This window comes from Mesocricetus auratus, unplaced genomic scaffold, assembly GCF_017639785.1.
Source record: "Mesocricetus auratus isolate SY011 unplaced genomic scaffold, BCM_Maur_2.0 Super-Scaffold_100021, whole genome shotgun sequence".
NCBI classification, from domain to species: Eukaryota; Metazoa; Chordata; class Mammalia; order Rodentia; family Cricetidae; genus Mesocricetus; species Mesocricetus auratus.
This window is the reverse complement of record NW_024429202.1, coordinates 28,832,136-28,854,102: the sequence shown is the minus strand read 5'-3', so window position 1 is coordinate 28,854,102 and position 21,967 is coordinate 28,832,136. Positions and strand designations below refer to the sequence as shown.

General features: G+C 49.6%; 1 protein-coding gene and 1 long non-coding RNA gene across 3 annotated transcripts; one reads left to right on the top strand and one right to left on the bottom strand.

The window, feature by feature from the left end:
• Positions 1-1,997: 1,997 nt before the first annotated feature.
• On the bottom strand, positions 1,998-18,032 carry Cnnm3 (cyclin and CBS domain divalent metal cation transport mediator 3). Of its 2 annotated transcripts, XM_040729586.1 has the most exons (9): positions 16,775-18,032; positions 10,097-10,240; positions 8,859-9,005; positions 8,364-8,533; positions 8,140-8,236; positions 7,676-7,809; positions 7,171-7,309; positions 5,102-5,200; positions 1,998-4,046 (listed from the first exon to the last, which is right to left on the bottom strand). In XM_040729586.1, the coding sequence occupies exons 1-8, from the start codon at positions 18,015-18,017 to the stop codon at positions 5,151-5,153; spliced, it is 2,124 nt and encodes a 707-aa protein (XP_040585520.1). In that variant the 5' UTR covers positions 18,018-18,032; the 3' UTR covers positions 1,998-4,046; positions 5,102-5,150. The 2 variants fall into 2 exon arrangements, with proteins under 2 accessions (XP_040585520.1, XP_040585519.1); XM_040729585.1 differs by lacking the exon at positions 5,102-5,200.
• On the top strand, positions 17,892-20,393 carry LOC110341890. Its single transcript, XR_002383893.2, has 2 exons — positions 17,892-18,913; positions 20,036-20,393. It is a non-coding gene; the product is annotated as an uncharacterized LOC110341890 (long non-coding RNA).
• Positions 20,394-21,967: the final 1,574 nt, after the last annotated feature.

The following is a 21,967-nucleotide window of genomic DNA, read 5'->3' as shown; positions in this document are numbered from 1 at the left end:
ATAAAATAAATCTTTATAAAAAATAATAATCCAAAACCTCAGGATACAATATAAACAAAAGCCTGTTTCTCCCTAATGCCAGTGAACATTATGGATACAAAAAATACAGTACTATTACAACTGTTTAAGTTTAATCTAAAAAAGATTGTAAGATGCTGAAGTCTACAAATGAAAATATCATACTATGTTCATGGATTAGAAGGCATAGCATGTAAAAGTCGTCAGCTCTTCCCAAGTTGACAACACACAGGCTTAATACAGTTCCTACCAAAATCCTAGCAAGGTGTAGACAAGATTATACTCTGTAGGCAAATGTATACCCCAAACAATTGCAGCACTTGGAAGGCCTCAGGAGGACTGTTTGCATGGAAGGTTAGGTTGAACATAATGTTAGACTCTTTTACCAAAAAAAAAAACAAACAAAAAAAAAACTGAGCTGACTGGGTTGGCAGTCAGGAGGCTGAGGCAGGAGGACCACAGGCTATACACTAAAACTATATACGAAAAAACGCCTAAATAAAATAAGGCAAGCATGTCACACAGTTGTAAATCCAGTACGTGGTAGGCTGAGGCAGGGGGACACAGTTTTTATCCTGGAACATACTCTGTAGACCAGGCTCGCCTTGAATTCAAAAGATCCACCTGCCTCTGAGTGCTAGGATTAAAGGCATCACCACCACACCCAGCCTGGGACCCTGTGAGAAAGTTAAGGGGTGGTGGGGGAGGAAAAGTAGGTTCAACTTCAGTGATCTAGAATGTAGTGGATACAGACTAATGTGACACAGTAGACAACTCAAAAACAGCCCCCCCCCCATACACCCAACAGACGAAGAGATGCCTTTTCAACATCCTTAGGCTAAACAAGTAAGGAGGGGAAGAAGCCAGAGAAGGGATATGAGTTTGAGGCCAGCCTGAGCCTAAAAACAACAAAAACCCTAAACACCAATAACAAAAGACAAACAAAAAAAACCAAACCAAACAAACAAACAGCCCTTGGGGCTGAAGAGATGACTGGGCAGTGAGGAGCACCAGCACTGACCACTCTTCCAAAGGACCTGGGTTAGATTCTCAGCACCTATATGGTGCATCACAACTGTAATTCCAGTTTGACGAAGGATCCAATGCCCACTGCAGGCACTAAACTAAGCATGTACGTGATGTACAGACCTACACGCAGGCAAGACACTCACATGCATAAATGTGTAACCCAAGCCTTACTTATAGAAACATTAACTAAAAATACATCAGGAGCTTTCATATAAAACATAAGCTATCAGGAAAAAAGACAACTTTTGCGATCTACAACAGTCAGACATGCTAAAAGCACAAAAGTTTGGAAAAACGAATTTAATCACAAGCCTTTGTTTCTTGTAAGACCCTGCTGTAAGAACACAGCCTGACTGTTAGTATTCCGTGACTGAGAACACAGCAGATGGGAAGCTCAAAGGAGCCTGTGGTTCCCTGGTCCGTGGGCCGTGTACATTACAAGGGAACACATGGCAGAGGCCTCCTCACCTCGGGGTCATCAGGGAGCAAAGGAAAGGAAGAGGCCAAGGCCCCAGTGACCTCAGCACTCACACGGGTCTTTGGGGCACATTTCAGATTAGACTACAGCACTACAGACTAAAATTTCTACAAACCAAAACTCCAATGAAGGATTTTAGAATCTGAATATATGAAGAGTCCTTAAGCAGGGAAAAGGGGAGGACAATGACGACAAAATGAAAACATGAGCAGATGAGTATGTAGTGCTGGATTTGATTAGTGACAGATGAGAAACACAGCTGGTTCTGTTGGTCACCTATCTAAATAGCTGAAGTACAAACAATGATCACTTGGAGGATATGAGAAACTGGGTCATTCCTACACTTCATGTAGGAACTGAAGTTGTACCCAGCTACTCCAAAAGGCCTGGCAGTTTCTCTTTAAAAGTAAACAACCTAGCTACGGTACTCCTGACACATCCCCCAGAGTCAACACCAATCTTCACACTGAAATCTGTACAAGAATGTTCATAGCAGCTTTATTTGGAAAAGGCCAAAAACTGGAAACAACCCAGGTGTCCTTTGACAGGACAATGAATACACCATGGAATACCACTTGGCAAGAAAAGGGAACAAACTACCGACACAATGACCTGGATCAATCCCAGAGAAGAAGTCAACCCCAAATGGCCACACACTGCACAACCCCTCAAACAACATTCTTGAAATGACAACGCAACAGAGATAAGGAACAGTCTAGCAGTTACCAAGGCTTAGTAATGGGGCAGGTGTCTCTGAGTGGCAGTCCAGGGGGAACCCTGGTAGTGACAGGACGTGGGTTAGACTTGGGTAGCAGTTACTCAGGTCCATGTAGGGGCCAGGTACCATCTGCACCACTCCAGGCTTTGAGATGACATTATAGTTTGTGACACAGGACCACTGAGGAAAACCAGATAAGGGATGCATGGACTCTGCATCTTTGTAATTGTATGAATCTGCAATTACTATAAAATACAAAGGTAAAAAGGAAAACAATAGCTGTTAAGTGCATTTTGGCATCCTACCTTGACATTACCAGAAAAATTCAAATCAAGCCTCCAGTTAAATAGTATGGCACCGATGTTAACATTTTAATTTTGATAAATGTAACAAGGTTATTTAACACGTTAACGTTAGGGGAAGCTGAGAAAAGGGCACATGGAACTCTTCTATGGATCTAAACCTATCTCAAGACCATAACCCTGGTGTTCAAGGTGACTAAATCAGATGTCCCAGAAGGGCCTAAGTCTCGAAGCTCTAATTTGCCAGGTGATTCTGAGGTGCAGCCAAAATTCAGAATTCTGTTCTGGAGAGAAATGATTTGCCTCCAACCTGAGTTTGTTATTAGAGCATATTCCTTGGGAATATTTCTCAGCAAGCATGACACTGTTCTCTTGCCCTGCAAGTCTCACTTACCAGGACCCACATTCTTTTGAGGAAAGTTCCAGAAATCCTCCCTTCCCACCCCAATCTATGTCCCAGAGCTGAAACTGTGGAAGGAAAATGTAGGTAAAGTAGGAGAGAAAACCAGTGCTTTCCATCCCTGCACCTCTACAGCAGTGTCACTGGAAACAGCAATATTTCAGATATAAGAAAACCTCAACTTCTCAGCAGGTGACAAGGAGGTTCCAGGTTTACAAACAACCCTCCCTGTGCTGCTCTCTACACGACATAGCTGCACATCTCCCCAGAGGCTTGGACACAAATACGAGGCAGGTACCCAACCCTGACTTTCGGTTTCCCACCCATGACCCGGCAGGCGGAAGAGAGACACAAGCTGATGACCGGCCATGCTGGGCAGGCTTCCCGTGTCACTGGGCGGCCTGCTCATGACTTCAGAAGGAGCCAGAGAAGCTACCTCCTGTGGAGGGAGCAGGACTAGGCACAGACTTATTGGGGAACCGTGCTTTTAGATTTGGCACATGAAAAAAAAAAACTGGAGTGCATGAATGAAAATATGGCATTGTAAGGGAAGCCAAAAAGTGCATGACAGGGTCATAGATTTGAATCTTCATTTACAGCCAGCACTCTTGGTTTGCTCATAAAGTGAACCAGCAACAGAGGGTTGGCCAATCAAAAGCAAAGGGAGACAGGCCAAGGCCATGTAAAGGCAGTAACTGCACCCATCCATGTGGCACCTGGTTCAGGGAGGTACAGACACTGCTGTGACAGTCGCAGGGGACAAGCTGGACCCTGGGACTAGAGATGATGCTGTTCCTTTCATCCCCCCAGAAACAGGCTTCTACTGGAGGACCACTCTGCCAATCCCATCTCCTAAGGGAAGGCAGGGCCAGCTGAAGGCTCTAGCACTCAGGAGGCCCAGGACCCACATCTTATAATGGCCATCTAAAACGTGGCCAGAATAGGTTGGGGATAGGCTGGCATGACGCTCCTGCTTAGCTCTCCCCAGCTCCCCACACGCTTGTCCATTTCCAGCTCGGGGCTGCCTGGCAAGCAGTCACACTCCTGGGTTCTGCCCAGGGCTCGCCTCCACTGGGACGCCAGGTCTGCTGTTGCTGGACCCTAAGGAGAGGGGAAAAAGAGAATGGTATTCACACTACTCAAGGGAGAAGGCTCTAGCAAAACCAAGTACTGAACTTTTAGGACACAGAAGAAGCAGCTTGGTCAGATGGGCCTTAGGACACCTCAGGAACCATCAAAGCACAGTCAGGAACATGGTCAGTAGGTCTTAAGAGACCCACTCCAAGGGCAGATGCTACCCATGAAGGACAAAGATGGACTATTGTTTTTTTTTTTGTCACTGGTTTTGTGGGTCAGCCCCGCCCCCTTCTTTGGGGCAGCAGGGTTGAGACAGGACCTTGTGAAGTCCAGGCTGACCTTGAATGCCACATCCTCCTACCTCTACTTCCCAAGAACTAGTCTATAGGAGTGTACTACCACAGCTGGCTTTTAAACTTATTTATTTCATTTTTCAGAGGGAGTCAGCTTTTCTTACATTTCTTCTGGTGTGTGCATGTAAATGTGTGAGGGTTATGCAGATGTCATGACGTGCATGGAGGTCAGAGGACAACCTGTGGGACTCAGTTCTTACCTTCTACCACACAGGTCCTGGGGACTGAGCCTGGGTCATCAGGCTTGGTGGCAAGCATCCTGACTCATATAGCCACACTGCCAGCCCTTATTTTGTTTTGAGACAAAGTCTTGCTGGCTGGCTTGGAATTCACCATGCAGTGAAGAGTGACCTCAAACTCAAGGCAGTTCTCTTGTCTCATCCTCTGGAGTGCGGAGACTATAGGTCTAAGCCATAGTACCCAGTAGGTGCTATATATTTCTGACTCCAGGGGGCTTAGGCAGCTATGCTGGGCAAAAAGAAACTTCCCTGGATCATCAAGAGCCCCTGTGCTACAAGGAAGACTTATGTTCCAGGAATAAACAAGTTGTGTCCTGACCCCTTGTCTTCTAGAAAAAGTAAATACTAGAAACATAAAATACAGTACCCCTCCCAACTCACCCCCACCTAGAGAACGCACTCCTACCTGGGGGAAGCTGTCTATAGTCCCTACCAACAGCTAAAGGATGGGAAAAGTAAACCAAAGAAAAAGGAAACAGATATTTACCTTGGTGTTTTCTTAAAACAAAAAATGCTCACTAGTCCACAGTCATTTATCAACTGCAGTTTCCAAATGTGCCAAAGAGGGAAAGGTCTACTGGGAAGGCTGAAGAGAGTGGAGAGAAGAGAGAAGAGGAAACACACTATTGAGTGGCAGCGGGCCTCAGCTCCTCAGCACCACGCGGAAGGCTGGGGAGGGCTCTGTGCTACACAGGTCTTGCTAGGGACCACAGAGGAAGTCACCAATCACAGGGATGCAAGGGTGAGGAGTCCCAGGAGCAGAAAACTTTCAGTAAAGGGCCAAGAGTTTACATTTTACAAGTCACCTGTTAGGTCACCATTGCCACCCAGAGGCAGCCAGACAGCCAGCAACAAATGGGTGGACTCTAATAAAACCGTATTTATAAATTCTGGAACTTGGCCAAATCAGGCTCCCACACCACAGTTTGCTGATCCCTGATGTAGGGTTTTTGTTAGTGGATTTCTGAGACAGGGTTTCTCTGTGTAGCCCTGGCTGTCCTGGAACTCACTATGTAGACCAGGCTGGCCTAGTTCTACCTGCTCTGCTTCCTGAGTGGTGGGATTAAAGGTGGGCGCTGCCACCACCTGGCCCAATCACTGATGTAGGCAATTTAAAATTTTTGTACCTTCCAAATATTTCAACAAAAGCACTTTTCTGCCAGGGATTTAGTGCCCAAATCCACAGGGACTGAGTACTGAGTTTCCCTGTACTAGTTTAAACAGTGCTCACTGAAACCAGCACTATGCAGTAACCTTAAGCTCTTCAAGGACAGGGACAAACACAGGAAAACCTCAGAGTTAGTAAACATCAGGCCACACCTAAGTGAAAATTGGCAAGCAGAGGGTGGATAAACCATTATAAGGAAGAAAGAACCCACAAGCCACTGTAACTTACTCTTTTTATAGGATAGCCCAAAGAGTGGGCAAAGCCAAGAGAATTAAAAGTTCTGTAGAGACTAGGGAGCTGGAAAGATGGCTCAGAGGCTAAGAGCACTGGTAAGGTCCTGAGTTCAATTCCCAGCACCCACATAACAGCTCACAACCATCTGTAATGAGATCTGGTGCCCTCTTCTGGCATGCAGACAGAAGACTGTATACATAACAAGTCATTAAAAAACAAATTCTCTACAGAATAGAGGTACAGCTCAAATGGTAGAATGCTCGCCTAGTGTGTGCAAGGCTTTACGTCACCCCCAGCACATGGAAAGAAAGGAAAAAGCAGGGAAAGGAAAGAGGAGGAGGGAGTGAAGGGGGGACACGCGGATGGATGACAGAAGGTGGAAGGGGGGGAAGGAGAGAAAAATTCCTGGTGAAGACATGTTCCAAGGAGAGAACTATCAGTCCCAGCTCATATCTGTACCCTGAATACAGCCTATGCAATGTTAGTGGTTGGAGCCAGAAGACATTCATGTTTTTGAGATTTTGTTTGTTTGTTTGTCTTAAGACAGGGTTTCTCTGTATTGTTTTGGAGGCTGTCTTGAAACTCGCTCTGTAGACCAGGCTGGCCTCGAACTCAGAGATCCGCCTGCCTCTTCCTCCCGAGTGCTGGAATTAAAGGCATGGGTCAAGGGTTTCTGTCCTTTTTACCTTGTGTCACCTCTTGATTCAAAAAGCGACTTCTACTGTAAAAACGTGTTCGTTTCTGCCCCTAACCCAAGCACTTTTTTCTATACAACTTCACTATCCACATGTGCTGACCCAACTCCACAGCAAGTGCGCCTCTGAGCCAGGGCCAAGGAAAAGCCAGATCTCGATAAGTGGCCTGACCCGATCTTAAGTGGCCTGAGAGTTTCTAAACTGAACATCTCCCCACTTATCCAGACATAATTAAGCCACCTCTAAGAGGCCACGGAGAGAAAAGGGTGTCTGCTCTATTCTATTCTGAGTGCCACTTGATCGTGTAATCCAAGCTACTACAACAGCAAGAAGGGAAAGGATGGGCAGAGAAATAGGAAGATACAAGACAGGGGGAGCAGAAAACACAGGCAGCACAGTAGCGGGATTTCTCGTGAGCCCTGGGCCCCAACACTGCAGGATGTACCATGCGGGGCTCACCTGCTGTCTCGGTGGACTTGTCACCAAGAAGCCTGGTCTGGCTGCCTGGGATGGCCTGGAGCTCAGCATTCTCTGGGGATGGAGGCAAGCTTTGGGCTCGGGAAGCCAGGAGGGCATTAAGGTACTGCAGCCGTGTGACCTAGAGGATAAGAGAAGAAAGAAATTACCCAGTAGGTGCAATCTGTGAGATACATACAGCAGAGCTCCCTCCCACCTCTGGCTTGCACTAGACAGGCATGGCCTCTGAACTAGCGAAGCGCTGAAAGCCTTTAGCCATGTGGTTTTGTTTTAAGGTCAAGTGATTTTAAGATCTACAATGGAGAGATCAGGTATAAGGCCTCCAGATAGACCCAGACCCCAAGAGTCCAGGGAGAGGGGGAGGTACCACCATTCAGGGTGTGAGCCTGTGCCGAGTTCACTCTCCATCTTCAGTGACCAGCTAGACTAGTCTCCTTGGAGCACAAAGCCAGCTAAAGCAGCACCAATGTGCAGCTCAAACAGTCACCTTAATGAGCTGCAGGTCAGAAAGGGCCCTCACGGTGTAGTCAGGACAGTACGTGGAGGGGCGGCTACTCTCAGCTGGTTCAGGCAGTGGGTCATGGCGGATGAGCTGGCGTGAAGACACTGGGGACTGGTGAGCTACGAAAGAAATAATCAAAGACGGTGGGAGGCAATGGACAACTGCACAGCCTCTGGTGCTTAAGTCACCTTTGAGAGGGGATGGGCGGGAGCAGGGAAGACCATGAAGAAGCAATCTTGGAGCGTTTGCACACACTGAGTGGGCTACCAAGATAGACAAGGCAGAGATGCTGCTCTGCCCTCTACACTGCCTAGAGACAAGTCTTCTGTGGGACAGACACAGGCTCTTGGGAAGCCAGTATCCTGGGCACGCAGACCTGCTGCAACATCCAGAGTGTCAGAGGCAGGCAGCTGGCCACAACCCTCAGATCCAAAGGGGCCATGGCTTACCTGAAGATGGAGCTGCCAGGGCAGACACTCCATAGTATGTGAAGGCCCCGTTCTCAAACTTCAGGCCCTCTTTCCCAATTTCCACCTCGACCCTGCCCTGCGAGGAAGACAGAGGTGGACAGGTTATCTCTCCATCGTAACAGTATAGCAGGAACCTCTGCCCCAATTGTTTAAGGGTGGCTGTCTGGGTCGCTCTCTTTCCAGGTCTGGGCAACCATGGTTACCTGCAGGATGAGAATGAAGTAGTCCACCGGCTGGCTGCGCTGGTACAAGTAATGGTGTGCGGCCAGGCGGTTGCTCTCATCAAACTTCACCTCCTGGTTGACACTGGGATGCTTCAGCAGATGCAGCAAGACTTTCTCGGAGATTCGCAATGGGCTGAACACATCCACCTCTGCCCCACGGTGGGAGAAAGGGACAGTGTCCACTGGGGCCCAAATGGCCTGTCATCACACCTGCCTCCTGCTGCCTCCTGGGCTCTCCCAGTGGTCCCTGGGCTGCGGCAATCCACACAAGAGAGCCAAGCAGGGCATACAACATGGGCCAGATGAGGTTCCCAGAACACGCCTTATCAGGAGACTCCCACGAGCTCTGCAGAGGGAAGCAGATGCTCTTCGAGAGCCTCCAGCTCACTAGGAGCCAAGCTGGCATCTGGCCTGGGTGGTTTCTTGACCCTCTGGGTGGTGAGACCAGGGGCAAGGACCACCCTTCACCCTCACCTCGGGAAAGGAAGCGCTGGGTGGCCAGGAGCAGCTGAGGTGAGATTTTTACTTTATATTCATCATCAGACACCTTGAATAAGGAGAATTCCTCCTTCCGCTTGAGAGGGGTGCTCAGGGCAACAGTCTTCTTCCTCACCCTGGCGTCTGCACAGGCAGGGAAAAGATGGCATAAGCAGATGTTGGCACCCAATTATGAACACAAACAAGGTACTGTCACCTACTCCTTCCTCCCAAGACCCAGGGATTTCAGGGGAGACATCACCAGGGCCCCAAAGAAACATCTTCGGCACTGCTCCCTGCAAGACACAGAGCTGCCATGATCAGCACACAACAATCCCAGTGCCTAGGACAGAGGAGGCAATAGCACACATGCCATTTCCAGCCATGTCCAGAGGAAGTCTGGCTCTCCTGCAGGGGAAAATGCTGCTGTGGAGATCCTTCAGGGTACACGCGCTCAAAGAACGCCCACAGCAAATGGCAGCAGCTACCCTGGTGACCCTGCATCGGCTCACAAACAGAACCAAAGACAGGCATGGCATGGCAGGGTCCCAAGTAGCCATGTGAGGCCCCAGCTATTAAGCACGGGCTCTGAGTCTGCCCCACAGAGCTTTCTGATAACCTTAGAAGAAGAAGACACAATCAAAGGTACCACAACTGTCTGCTTCAGAAGACCTGCTCAATAGCTGGTCATAATGAATCCTTTTTTTTTTCTTTTCTTTTCGGAGACAGGGTAAACTATATATCCCATTGGCCAGAAGCTCAGAGATTTACATGCCTCTGCCTTGCTGAGATTAAAGGCATGTGGTTTGTTTGGTTTTTTTTTAAACCTACGATGTGCAGGTGACCAAATGCAGCTCCATTCAAGCTACACAAATACTCTACTACCGAGCTTCATATCCAGCTCAAAGAATGCATTAAGAAGCTATGCACAAAAGAATGTGGGTCAGCAAGAGCAGCAGAAAGGCACTGGCCTATCAAGGGCAGACACTCTGTCCAGTAATGGAGGGCTCTTACAACCCTCTGCTCACACAGGGGCCACAGAAGTCAACAATGGGACGGTCTGCATGGCTTGAATGGAGAGACAACACTGGCCCATACCACAGTAGGGAAGATAAGGTCTGGATGGAACTCTAGCCAGTTCTCAGCAGCATTAAGACCCACTGGTCTCTGAAACAGACACCCCTCAGGCTGCTGGAAGGGCTCTGAGTTAGAGAAAGGACAACAGTCAAACTCACGGTAGTCTTCAGACTCATCCAGGATCTCAGACCTGATGATCTCCTCAATGACGTCCTCCAGGGTGACCAGGCCCAGCACCTCGTAGAAGGGGTCACCCTCACCTTCATTGTTCACCCTCTGCACAATGGCCAGGTGGGACTTCCCTGTAGGAGGGGACACTTACTTGCAGTCTGCAGGCATCCTTAGGTTTCCTTGCACCAAAGGAAAGAAGATGCTTATACTTGCCACACCCTGTCCTCTGAGCACTAGCACGCAAGTGCCTCAACCTGCTACACAAGCACTCTACCCCTTCCCCGAGCTACATCCTCAGCCCTCTTCTTACACACACCCCCTTTGGCTTTTTGAGACAGGGTTTTTGTGAGTAGCCCTGGCTGTCCTGGAACTCCCTCTGTAGACTTGGCTAGCCTTGATCTCCCAGACATCCACCGGCCTCCGCTGGGATTAATGGTGGGTGCCACCACTGCCTGATGTGATTTTTTGCCTCATTCTCAGGAGTGTTGAGATCAAGTGTACAGCATGGTGCTTTGTTTTCCTCTTTTGCTTGTTACCCTCTGGCCTCTCTAGTGCTAAGAGGACAGACACGCATCCTCAGAGGTCCTCCCTGCCAGTCAGGGGTCCTCCAGAGGATGGGGCTGAGTAGGCATGGACATTTAGAATCCCATGTCAAGAGGAAGAGCTAGCATTGGACCATGCCAGCTTACTCCCAACTCTTCCTCATTCACTTTCCCACCTGGCTAATTTAGTAAGGACAGAAGAGCTTGAAAAAACCCAGCTCTTATAGGGTTGGCAAATGTTGGGGAAACTTCAGAAATTTATTTAGGGTCACATAAGTGTTTTCTATCTATAAAACTTTACATCTATTTGAAAGACGGAGTGTAAGCTATGAGTATAATTTAAAATGTTTCAGTAGCATTTTAAGACTGCATGTTATCCAATATAGCTAAAGTATCGTTTCAACATGTAACTAACATAAAAACACAACATATATTTTATACCTGTCTTTATATTCCATAACACATCCTTGAAACCTGGTGTATACATGCCTAACACTCACAGCATACCACAACCCAGAAAAGGGTCCACTCCAGGGCTCCAGAGCCACGGGTGGGTTAGAGGGTGGAGACAGGCAGGTCTGAAGCAAAGCAGTGAGAACGCACATTCTTATTACTAGTGAAAAAACCAGTCCAGACCCACATGAGGGCTATTGGAGAAATGTCCAAGCCTTTTGAACCATGACACATAACCAAATAAAGCATCTTTCTTCAGGAGGCTCTAAATGACCCAGGAAAAGATTAAAGTCTCCCAGAAGGAAAAGTTGCCCCCGACAACTGCCCATTCTGCTGAGTCAGAGGCACTGGGCCAAAGTGCCAGGTTTCTAAATTCCTTCCAGTCCTTGGTGATAGTGCTAGAATTGGCTCAAGCCAGCAGGCAGGTGCCATTTCCACAAGGGCTGCTCTGCCATGGAATAAACTTGTGAGGTCATGCAGGGAAGGTCAAGAGTGCAAGATGCAAGTTTTGGATTCTCAAACCCAAAGCTTGGGTTCTAAATAAAAGGCCACTCAGAGTAGAGAATCCACAATGTACTCCCTCCTCCCAAGAGTGAGCCCCTCTGGCATGCTACTTACTGGAAGGGATTAACCTCTCCTGTGCGCTAAAGCTGCTTTGAAAAAGACTCACAATTCTGTGACCTGTTGCACCAGGATGCTTCAATAACAAATTGGAGAATACCCTGGCCATATGAATACAAAAGACCATAAGACAGAGAGCTTGGAGGGACAGAAGGCCTTTTACAAGAAAATAGCAGGGGGACAAAAAGGGAGGCTGGAGGGATTAACACTTTGTCCCCAACTGGACAGGACTGAATACTACTTAGGGCAGACGCACAATCTGGCTAGGCCAGCTCCACAGAGCCATGGCAGGTGTGACTGGTGTGATCTCACAAATAACCACAAACTGGAAGGCTCTAGAATTTCATTCTTAGTTAGCAGGCTCAAAAGTGCTGCAATTATTTGGAGGCTGGAAGGCCTGTTCATGCCGCACCCCTGTGTGTGTGTGTGTGTGTGTGTGTGTGTGTGTGTGTGTGTGTGTGTGTGTGTGTGCTGGGGATAGAAACCACGGTCTTTCTCACTATTGCCAGAACTGACCTATGCCTCAAGCCCCCTTTGTTGTCTCCTAAAGCAATCATGTATGCACGCACATTGAGAAAAATCATGTGCCAACATTCCTCCCAGCAACTGGGCAAATCTGACTCATCTCAGCACCATGACAATCCTTGGCTTAACAGACAGTAAACCAGACCTCAAGCTCATGAAGGCAGAGGCTGAATGAAAAGCTCATCCCTAATCCTTCCTCTGCTTCAAGAGTCTCACGGGGCTGACAGGGAAGAAAGCTTTACAGAAAATACAAGTCACTAGAGCTCCAACACACTCTCCGTCAGGTGACTTGTGCACAAAATAATCCCCGGCAAGGGGCACCTCCCCCGCCAGTTTACCAAAGTCCCAACCTAATGGTGCTTGGAATGAGCACATGGACCAGAGCCCCAAAGGGTTATTTGACATGGTACCACAGACTCAAGCCCCAGAAAGACCAGAGGCACCACAGTCTCAGATGCTTGTGAGAGGGGAGAGAACCGACCTAAGAACTGTGACATCAGAAGACTGTAATTTGTTCTCAAGAGGAGAAAAGTATATAGAAGAGCTGGGACAAAAGGGACCCACATGAGGAAATGCAGGGTCGCAGAAGCCAAGGAAGCCCGTTCGCCACAGGACCCCACTGGATCTCCAGGTTATATATACCCAGCTTCTAGAAGGCACGTTACCGGGAAGCTTCTGGACTAGTCTATTTAAACAGAGGCATTCAGCCCCAAGCATCGGGATGCTTGACACCTTCCTGCTGAGTTCTCCAGAGGACACCCACCCCAAATCTGGAGCAACCACACCGTGGCCTGCTCTGTCTGTGTCATTTCCTTCTTGTTGACATGTCTAATGGAACCTGCTCTATTTTCCCCTCCTAAAACCCAAGAGCAGAGGGCTCCTCCCCTGCCACACATCCTCCAACCTTTGGTCCTCTGCTAGTCACTGCTTCCTGGGCTCTACTTCACAGCCACGCACAGTGAATGAAGACCATCCGCATTCATTCTCCCAGTTACTCCTCTGCCCAGACCCACAGATCAAGGGCAAAAACTCAGTGGCACAGTGTTTGACTAACATGTACATGGCTCTGGGTCACTTCCCTAGCACTTGGGAGGAAAGTCAGCCAGTCATCCTGATTGCTGACCTCTCTCAGAAGGTGGTCTGTTCTCTCAGCTCTCAGGACACCCTAAGCGTCTGGGTCCCTCTCACTTCCAGGGTCCAGCCTGTTCTCGGCATCCTTCCCAGCCCTAACATCCTGCAAGCTTTGTGTTCCCCAGGGCTTGGGTTCTCTGTGCCACTCCTGTAGCTCAGGAGTTAGATTACGTCTACACTGACATTCAGATCTTCACCTCCTCTTCAGTCTTTTGTTTGCAGTTCATATCAGCTGCCTGCTCGGAATCTGCTCCTTGGGACACAAATTCCAATGTAAGAAAACACTCACTTGCTGCTGGCTCCAGGCCTTACGGAAGCCAATGCTATCATACAGGAAGACACGTAGGCCTCCTCCAATACTACTACTACCTCTGGCCCCACAGCCCTAGCCAAACAGCAAATATCCTCTGTTCTACCTCCTAATGCCTCCCTGGTCACCTCCACAGGCCGATGTGGCACATTACCTGGGTTCCCCACACCATTGTTGTCCACATCAGCCACCGGTCAGTAAAAATCACTCAGAGGATCTGGGCGTAGGACACACCCAGCACTTTAGTCCTAGCACTTGGGTGGGCAGAAGCAGGCAGATAGGAGTTAAAGGCCAGTCAAGGCTACATAGTGAGACCCTGTCTCAAAAAACAAAGCCACCTAGTTCATAGCTCTACTGCTCAAACCCATGTCCACAATGCAATACACAATCATTCCACTCATCTTGCCTCTGTGAACATTCCTAAAAATAATTTGTTTTCATTTTATGTGTATTGGCGTTTTGCCTGAATGTATCTATCTATGTGAGGGTGTCAGATCCCCTGCAACTGGAGTTACAGGCAGCTGTGAGGGGCCATGTGGGAGCGGGGAAGTGAATCCAGGTCCTCTGAAAGGGCAATCAGTACCCTTAACTGCTGAGCCATCTCTGCAGCCCCGCCTCTGTGAACATTTTAACTAAATGAAAAGCAGCTCTCACCAACCTCATCCTGAACAGCGCTGCCAATTCCTAACGGACATTGCAGCATGCACCTCCCTCGCCCACTCCTCTTTCCCATCCCACGCGGTTTCAAATTCACAGTCCCTCCGCGCCTCTGTCCTCAGCTGGGACATCTTTCCTACTGACAGGTCAACCAGAAATTTGCTCTGGTAAGGCCTATGCCACCAACCTTGATGTGAGTGAACAATTTAAAGACCTTAGTAACAAGAGAGTTTGACACACCGGAGGGACAATGATGGTCTCTATATTTATTTCTCTCCTAAAGGACCTATCCTTCCAGGTTCACATTAAAGCCTAATTCACTTGGAGTGGACAAACACCCTCTCTCAGGAATGATGGTCACTAGACTAATGAGCTCACCAGACCTGAGTCTCTGTCTTTGATAAACTATCAGAGCAAGAGAGACTCAGCAGTCTTCCTATGACCTGGGAACTCAAAGCAGGCAGGGAAAGAACAGAACCCTGCTGGCGGGCTCTCACACCATGAGAAGTGTCTTGCTTTAGGGTGAGGAGCCCAGATGGACCCCACCCCAGAAAGAGGGCTGCAGGACCAAGTTCTAGGAAAAAAGCCAGGACACACTGGAGAGGTCCTCCAACAGACCATTCAAATTCATTCAAGCCTCCCATTCATGATCTACACATGGGTCTCCTGCAAAGACAAAGGGAGACTGGGCATGCAGAGTACCCGTCAGAGCTTGGCACACACTGCACTCAATACAAGAGTAGTGTGCTCATTACCCAGAGCTGCCTCTTACTGACTGTCCAGGGCTCACTGAGTCAACCTGGGGCCAGAAGATTTGCCCCTTGCCCAACTCAAGGGGTTTTGCTCCATCTGCCACTTCTTATCAAGCAACCTACTCCACCCAGAGCCCTGGTGTCTACCACCCCCACCCTCCAAGGAGGCATATCGGGGAGGAAAAGATCACGTAGGCTCTGGGAAGCACTGTAAGGATGAGGACAGAGTGCTATAGAGGAACTCGTATCTTTTTGGTTGTTGTTTTTGCCGCCCTAACCCCCAACAGGATTCCTCTGTGTAGCCCCGACTGTCCTCAAACCCAGAGATCCATCTGCCTCTGCCTCCCCAAATGCTGGGATTAAAGGTGCAGTCACCAACTCGCCTAGCATGTTAGCATTTGAAGAGCCTCATGGTTTCTACTTTCAACCTTGATAGATGGGACCTGGTTCCAGGCATCTGTGGTAAAGCACCGCCTGGGTTCAGTTCCCAGCACCCATGTAGCGCCCACAAGCACCCACAGCTCCAGTTCCAGGGGCACCAGACATGTACACAGTGTGCATACATATATGCAGGCAAAACACTAACATACGTAAGTAAATCCTAAAAAAAAAAAATTAAAAAGCTGCTTAAACAAACCAGTGAAAGGATTTGGTGAAAAATGTAGAGTTCAGGGAGACTCCCAGAGACCTTAGTGGAAATGGAAACAGGGGCGTGGCTCACAGGAAGAGCGCTTGTCTCGAAAGGATGAGGCCCTGAACTTCATTACTGGCACTTAAAAACAATTCAAGTGAAAGGGGGAAGCTGGGGAGATGGCTCAGCTGTTAAGAGCATCGGAGGACCCAGTACTCGGTTCCCAGCACCTACGGGGTGGCTAACAACCATCTGTGACTCCAGCCCCCTCTTCTGGTTTCCATAGAAACTGCATGCACATGGTACAGATATAACACGTGCAAACACTCATACACACACAAATAAAAATCTCAAAAAACAAAACAAAAAACTGTTAGGGGGAAAACAAGCCAGGAAGGGAAGTTTAGTCATTATTCATGACGTTGCTTTCAATGGCATTAAATGAAAGTCTTCTCTGTACCTGCATTAGAGTATTTGAGTCCTGCCTTGTCCTGACATCACAGGTCCAGGCAATTTAATGTTAAATAGGCGAAGTTGATGAATTGCAGTTATCTTTTTGACATCCTCTTAGTTACTATCCAAGACTCTGGGTGAGCTTGAAAGCCCAAGTGCACAGAAATGGCCCAGGAGAAAGAAACCTCTGGGGTTAGAGCCAAGTAGACACGCTGGCTGCCAATGGGGGGAAAAGGGTCGTGGGAGGCTTTTATTCCTTCATTCATTTTTGAGACAGACTCTTTAGCCCAGGTTGGCTTTCATCTTTCCAAGGAGGTAGGCCCACCACCTACTTAGTGATTCAGGGCTTTGTGTATGTTAGGCAAGCACTTTTTTTTTTAAGTAAACAGGGTCTTACTACATAACCCAGGCTGGCCCGGAACCACCCTCTAGTCCTCCTGCATCAGACTGACACAGCACTTCCTTCCTGCTTCTAAAAGACGATCTTTAAATATTTCCAAAACGTCACTCCCAGATTCAAGGCCATCACTTTCTGGAAAAGGTCAAGTCTTAGTGCCTTTTCCAGCAGAGTGAGACCCTTTCCACCTTACCTCGCTTAAACTCCTCCAGGACAGCGTCCAATTTGGTGTCGTTGAAGACGAAGTGGAGTGGATGGTTGTAGAAGCGAGTGATGGTGCTGAGCGGCGTGCAGTCCTCGGGGTCCACGAAGGCCAAGTCTTTGAGGTACAGAATGTCCACGATGTTGGAACGCTCCTCCTCGTACACCGGGATGCGCGTGTGGCCGCTCTGCATGATACTGGCGAGGACGCTGAAGTCCAGGACAGCGCCCGAATCCAGCATAAAGCAGTCTTCGAGGGGCGTGAGCACGTCCTCCACGGTCCGGTAGCGCAGGACACCCTTGCTGAGATCGCTGTAGGGGTCGCCGCCGCCGCGCGCCAGCTCCAGCACGCGCTCACGCAGACGCCCCGGCCGCGCTGCCAGCTCCAGCAGCTGCCCCACTGGCAGCGCCACGGGCAAGGTAAGCAGTACCGCCAGGCGGCTGAGGCCCAGCGCGCGCGGCGCCAGCGCCAGCGCCCAGCGGCCGCTCACGGCGACCGGCAGCACCTCGCCCACCAGAAACACCAGCCCCGCGCATCCCAGCACGGCGGGCACGGCGCGCTGGCCGGCCACTCGGTACAGCAGCACCGCCAGTGCCGCCTGCGCCAGGCTGGCCAGCAGCAGCAGCGCGCCCAGGGCGCAGCCGGCCCATCGCCGCGCGGGTTCGAGGCGCCGCGCAGCCGCGCGCTCCGCCTCCGAGCCGCTCTCGCGCAGCACCTGCACCTCGGCCGGCGCCAGCGCCAGCGCGCTCAGCTGCAGGCCGCGCGCCACGGCCGCCAGGGCCAGCAACCCGGCCGCCCCCAGCCCCAGCGCCCAGGGTGGCGCCCCCTCCTCGGCTGCTCCTCCACCCGGCTCCACGCGCACCGCCAGCAGCGCGGAGCGCGGGTGCCCGGCCTCGGCGCGCAGGCGCAGCAGCGCACGCCACTCGCCCGTGGGGGCGGCCGTCTCCTCGGGCTCCGTGGCCCGCCCGCCCTCGGGGCAGCCTGCGCCCTCCGGGGCCACCCAGGTCCAGGAGCTGTTGGCTAAGCCCGAGCAGAAGAGTCGCAAGCAGAAAGTGGCCTCCGGCGCTGCCCTTCCGCGCAGTGAGCCTGCGCCCGGCGCGCTGTCCTCCATGCAGAAGCCCAGCAGTCCCGCTCCCGGCGCCGCCTCCCCCGCGGTGCTGCCCAGACAGAGCGCGGCAAGCACCCAGCCCAGCCAACCCGCCACAGCCGCCGCCGCCGCCGCCGCCGCCGCCATGGCCTGCTACCCCTTCTGGGCCTCAAGCGCAGCCTACCCCGCTCACCCGCGCCTCTGCCGTTGACGCCAATCAGCGCAGGCCTTCGCGTCACTTCGACCAATAGGCGGCCGGCGGGGGCGGGCTCCGGGGAGAACTAGGCTGCGCCGGGGAGTAAACAAGCGGCGCGGGGCGGGCCGGGGGGCGTGGGGCTCGGCCGGCAACGGAGGGTTCCAAGCCGAGCTCTGGGACGACCTAAAGGGTCTCAACTCTTGCGTTGGAGGAAAGGAAGATTGTTAAGCCCCCTGGCCTACAAGGATTAGAACTGAATAAGAAGCAGGGATTGGGCACAGGGAAGCCAGGAGTTCTTTGTTTATAGGATTTATTAATTATGTGAATGTGTGTGGGTTTTTGCATGCGAGTGCTGTGCTCGAGGAGGCCACAAGAGGGCGTGGGGTCTTCCTGGAGCTGGAGTTACTACCGGTGTGAGGTGGTGCTGGGAACTGAACTGTCCTCAGTATGCATTCGTCACCTCTTGAGCCAGCTCTCCAGCCCTGTTGGATTGTTTTTAAAACTAAGGTTTCTTGAGAGTGTTCTTGCTTCAACTCGGACTCTGTGGGCATCAATACACACACTTGGTTTTGAGGAAGTTGCCCTGCTAGGGAGACCCATAGTAAATACTCAAACCCTTATAAATCAGTTTCCTTGAATCCTCATGTAGTCAGTCTTACAAGGGAAAGCAATGCTCACAGACTTTGGGCTCTGATGTGCGACCTGACATCCAGGTCGTCCAGCCATCTGAGGAGGTAGCAGCTGTCAAGAATTTTCATAATTGCTAGCTTCACAACCGCAGTTTATCCTGATTCCTCCGGTAGACGATTCTTAGGTCCTCGTTGTAGAAGACAACTACATCAATCAGGTAGAGTATTCTTCACGCTTTGCACATGGTCTTTAAAGGATTAACTTCTCTATAGGTATCCCCATACATGTTTTTGTATTTTCTCTAAACTTCCCCCCAAAAGTCCTAGTACAAGGACACTTGTTATACATGTCAATTTAAATCATATTTTTTTGTTTTTGTTTTTTTACGAGACAGGGTTTCTCTGTATTGTTTTGGAGGCTTTCGGTCCAGCCTGGCCTCGAACTCACAGAGATCCGCCTACCTCTGCCTCCCGAGTGCTGGGATTAAAGGCGTGCGCCACCACCGCCCTGCTTAAATCCTATTTTTAAAGATGTGTTTTGTTCTGTCTGTGTGTGTGGGTTCAAGTGTGTGTATATACACACTGTGTGTGTGGATGCCCAAGGTTGCCAGAACAGGACACTGTATACCCTGGAACTGGAGTTACAGGCATTTGTGAGTCACCACGTGAGTTCTGGGAACCAGGTCCTCTGCAAGAGCAGCCAGTGCTCTTAACCACTGAGCCATCTCTCCAGTCCCTTAAGTGATATCTATGCCTTTATGCCAGAAGAGGGCATCAGATACCACCATAGATGGTTGTGAGCCATCATGTGGTTGCTGGGAACTGAACTCAGGACCTCTGCAAGAGCAGCCAGTGCTCTCCAGCCCCTTAAGTGATATTTAAAAAGGATTCTGTAGACATAACTCACGGCCCTGAAAATACCAACCTAAAAAAGCATGTGCAGTATAGTGCAGAGGATAATATGCAAAAACAGGCCCATGAGGAAAGGTCAAGGGGGAAAATAATTTGGGAAGAACTCCTACCCAGCTAGGCTACATATCTCAAAATCAAACAAGGACCGGGAGAGATGGCTCCCTGGAGAGATGGCTCCCGGGTTACCAGTACATGCTGTTCTTCCAGAGGACCCGGATATGGTTCCCAGTGCCCATATCAGGTAGCTTTCCACCACCTGCACTTCCAGCTCCGGGGAATCCTACACCATCCAATGGCCTCACACACACGTGGTTCATACACACGCCCTCCCCAAGTCTTTCCAGAGTTGGCAGTGACTCTTCTGCATTGTAACTCAGAATGGTGTTTAGCAAATCACATCTCTGCTTCTGTTTTTCCTATCTGAGCAGTGCTATATGCTCCAAGAAGTTTGCCTCCTGCGGGTGACAGAACAAGCTACCAGCAGAAGCATTGAGACGTGGCTGTTCTTTTGCATTGGAACCGTCCTGCTGTCTTTAAGGAAAAAAGCCCCAGAACTTTAGAGTGGATTCAACCCCAGTTTTCACTGTGTCTCCAAGTCAAGATAAAACGCTGACACCAAGACAGAACAGATGGTGTGCATGAAATGAGTCACGGGTCTGAAGGATCAGCTAGCAAGGAGCCATCTACACGAGAGGAAGAACTCAAGTGGCTTTTCCCCCTCTCTACTTTTTTTTTTAAGTCTAAAAACCTTGAGTAAAAGAAGACCGAGTAAAATCTGGAAAACAACAGATGATCCTTAAACAGTCAGTATCCAAGCATATGCAGAATCCAGGCTGCTGGTGTGGTGTTTCAGTTTGGAGGGCTCTTCTTGTCTCTGCAACCCATTGCCTCACCTCTGGTTCATCATCTCTGCTCCATCACAACCTCAGTGGAGACACTTGACTTTTATTTAAGTTTCTTATGGGCCCTCCCTGGGACATTTTCCTTGGTGGTTGCTTAGGTCAAGCATTTATTTCTACTTTTTATCAGAACATTTATTTTTTATTTTTTTTCCAAGACAAGGTTTTTCTGTGTAGCCCTGGTTGTCCTTGCTCTGTAGACCAGGCTAGCCTCAAACTCAGATATCAGCCAGCTTCTGCCTCCTGAGTGCTGGTATTAAAGGTGTGCACCACCACTGCCTGGCTAAACATTTATTCATTATTATTATTTAAAATTCATAACTACTGTAATCCCAGCATGCAGGAAGCAGAGGCAGGATAAATAAAATTTCAAAGCCAGCCTGGGCTACAAAGAAACCCTGTATTAAACAAGACATGGGTCAGTGAGATGGTTCAGTGGATAAAGGCACCTACCTCACAAGCCTGGTGGTCCAAGTTCAATCCCTAAACCCATTTAAAGGGAAGAGAGAACCAACTCCACAAAGTTGTCCTTTGACCTCCACACATGTGCTGTATGGTGCCCGCACGCACACACACACACACACACACACACACACACACACACACACACACACACGCATGCGCACGCACACACACACATTTTAAAATAAAAGAATATGACAAGACAAACAGCTATGGGGGATGACTTCCCTGGCTAGCTTCTGCATTTCTCAGTTCCAATGTCCCTAACTTGGTATGATCTTCCCTGATTATGTTGACTAGACTGGGCCAAGGATCTAACCAAGATTTTCATTTGCTCGTTTGACAAGCATTTCCTACACTGCGTGCACTTGGGACCGGAACCTTTCTAAAGGCTGGGACTCTGGTAGGACAAAAGCTTCCACTCTCGTGGTGCTTGGAATCCAATGCTGGGACAACAGAAAACACTCAAGACTGTATTTCTAAGACCTAGCAGAAAGTGTTACAACGAGAAGAAGGGAACACTGAGGAGATGCTGTCTGAAATGAAGGTAACCAAGGAGGTGACTTTGAACAGGGGTTTAAGTGACATGAGGGGCACGCCTTGCAGACGGGAAGACATGTCCTAGTGTAAGTGTCAGCAAGTGCAAAGACCTTGAATGACGATCCCTTCTGGGGCTCTTCCTCACAAAACTCACTGAGAGGTTGGTAGCAGCTGATGTGTAGCAGGAGCTCAGCACCAAACATATCTTTGGGACAGACAGATGAATGTCATTTCTTCCCATTCCTGTATACACATATCTATGCTACCCTTTCATCTGAGATATTCTTTTTGTTGCCTACCCAAATGCTTTCTCCCTACCACCCCGCCCCCCATTGACAGGGTCTTCTTAAACAGCCTAGGCTAGCCTCAAATTCATGATCTTACTGCCTCAGCGTCCTGTGTGCTAGCTTACATGTGATAGCATGCTCAGTTCAAGCAGGGTAATGGAAGAAAGGAAAG

What these genes read in the sequence shown, in the direction of transcription:
- Cnnm3 (XM_040729585.1), bottom strand. Translation starts at nt 18,017, where the DNA reads ATGGCGGCGGCGGCGGCGGCGGCGGCGGCTGTGGCGGGTTGGCTGGGC. An exon ending in ACTTCATTCTCATCCTGCAG is followed by an intron (nt 8,237 to 8,363) that starts GTAACCATGGTT and finishes TCTTCCTCGCAG; the next exon opens with GGCAGGGTCGAGGTGGAAAT. An exon ending in CAAGTCCACCGAGACAGCAG is followed by an intron (nt 4,047 to 7,170) that starts GTGAGCCCCGCA and finishes CCCTCTCCTTAG; the next exon opens with GGTCCAGCAACAGCAGACCT.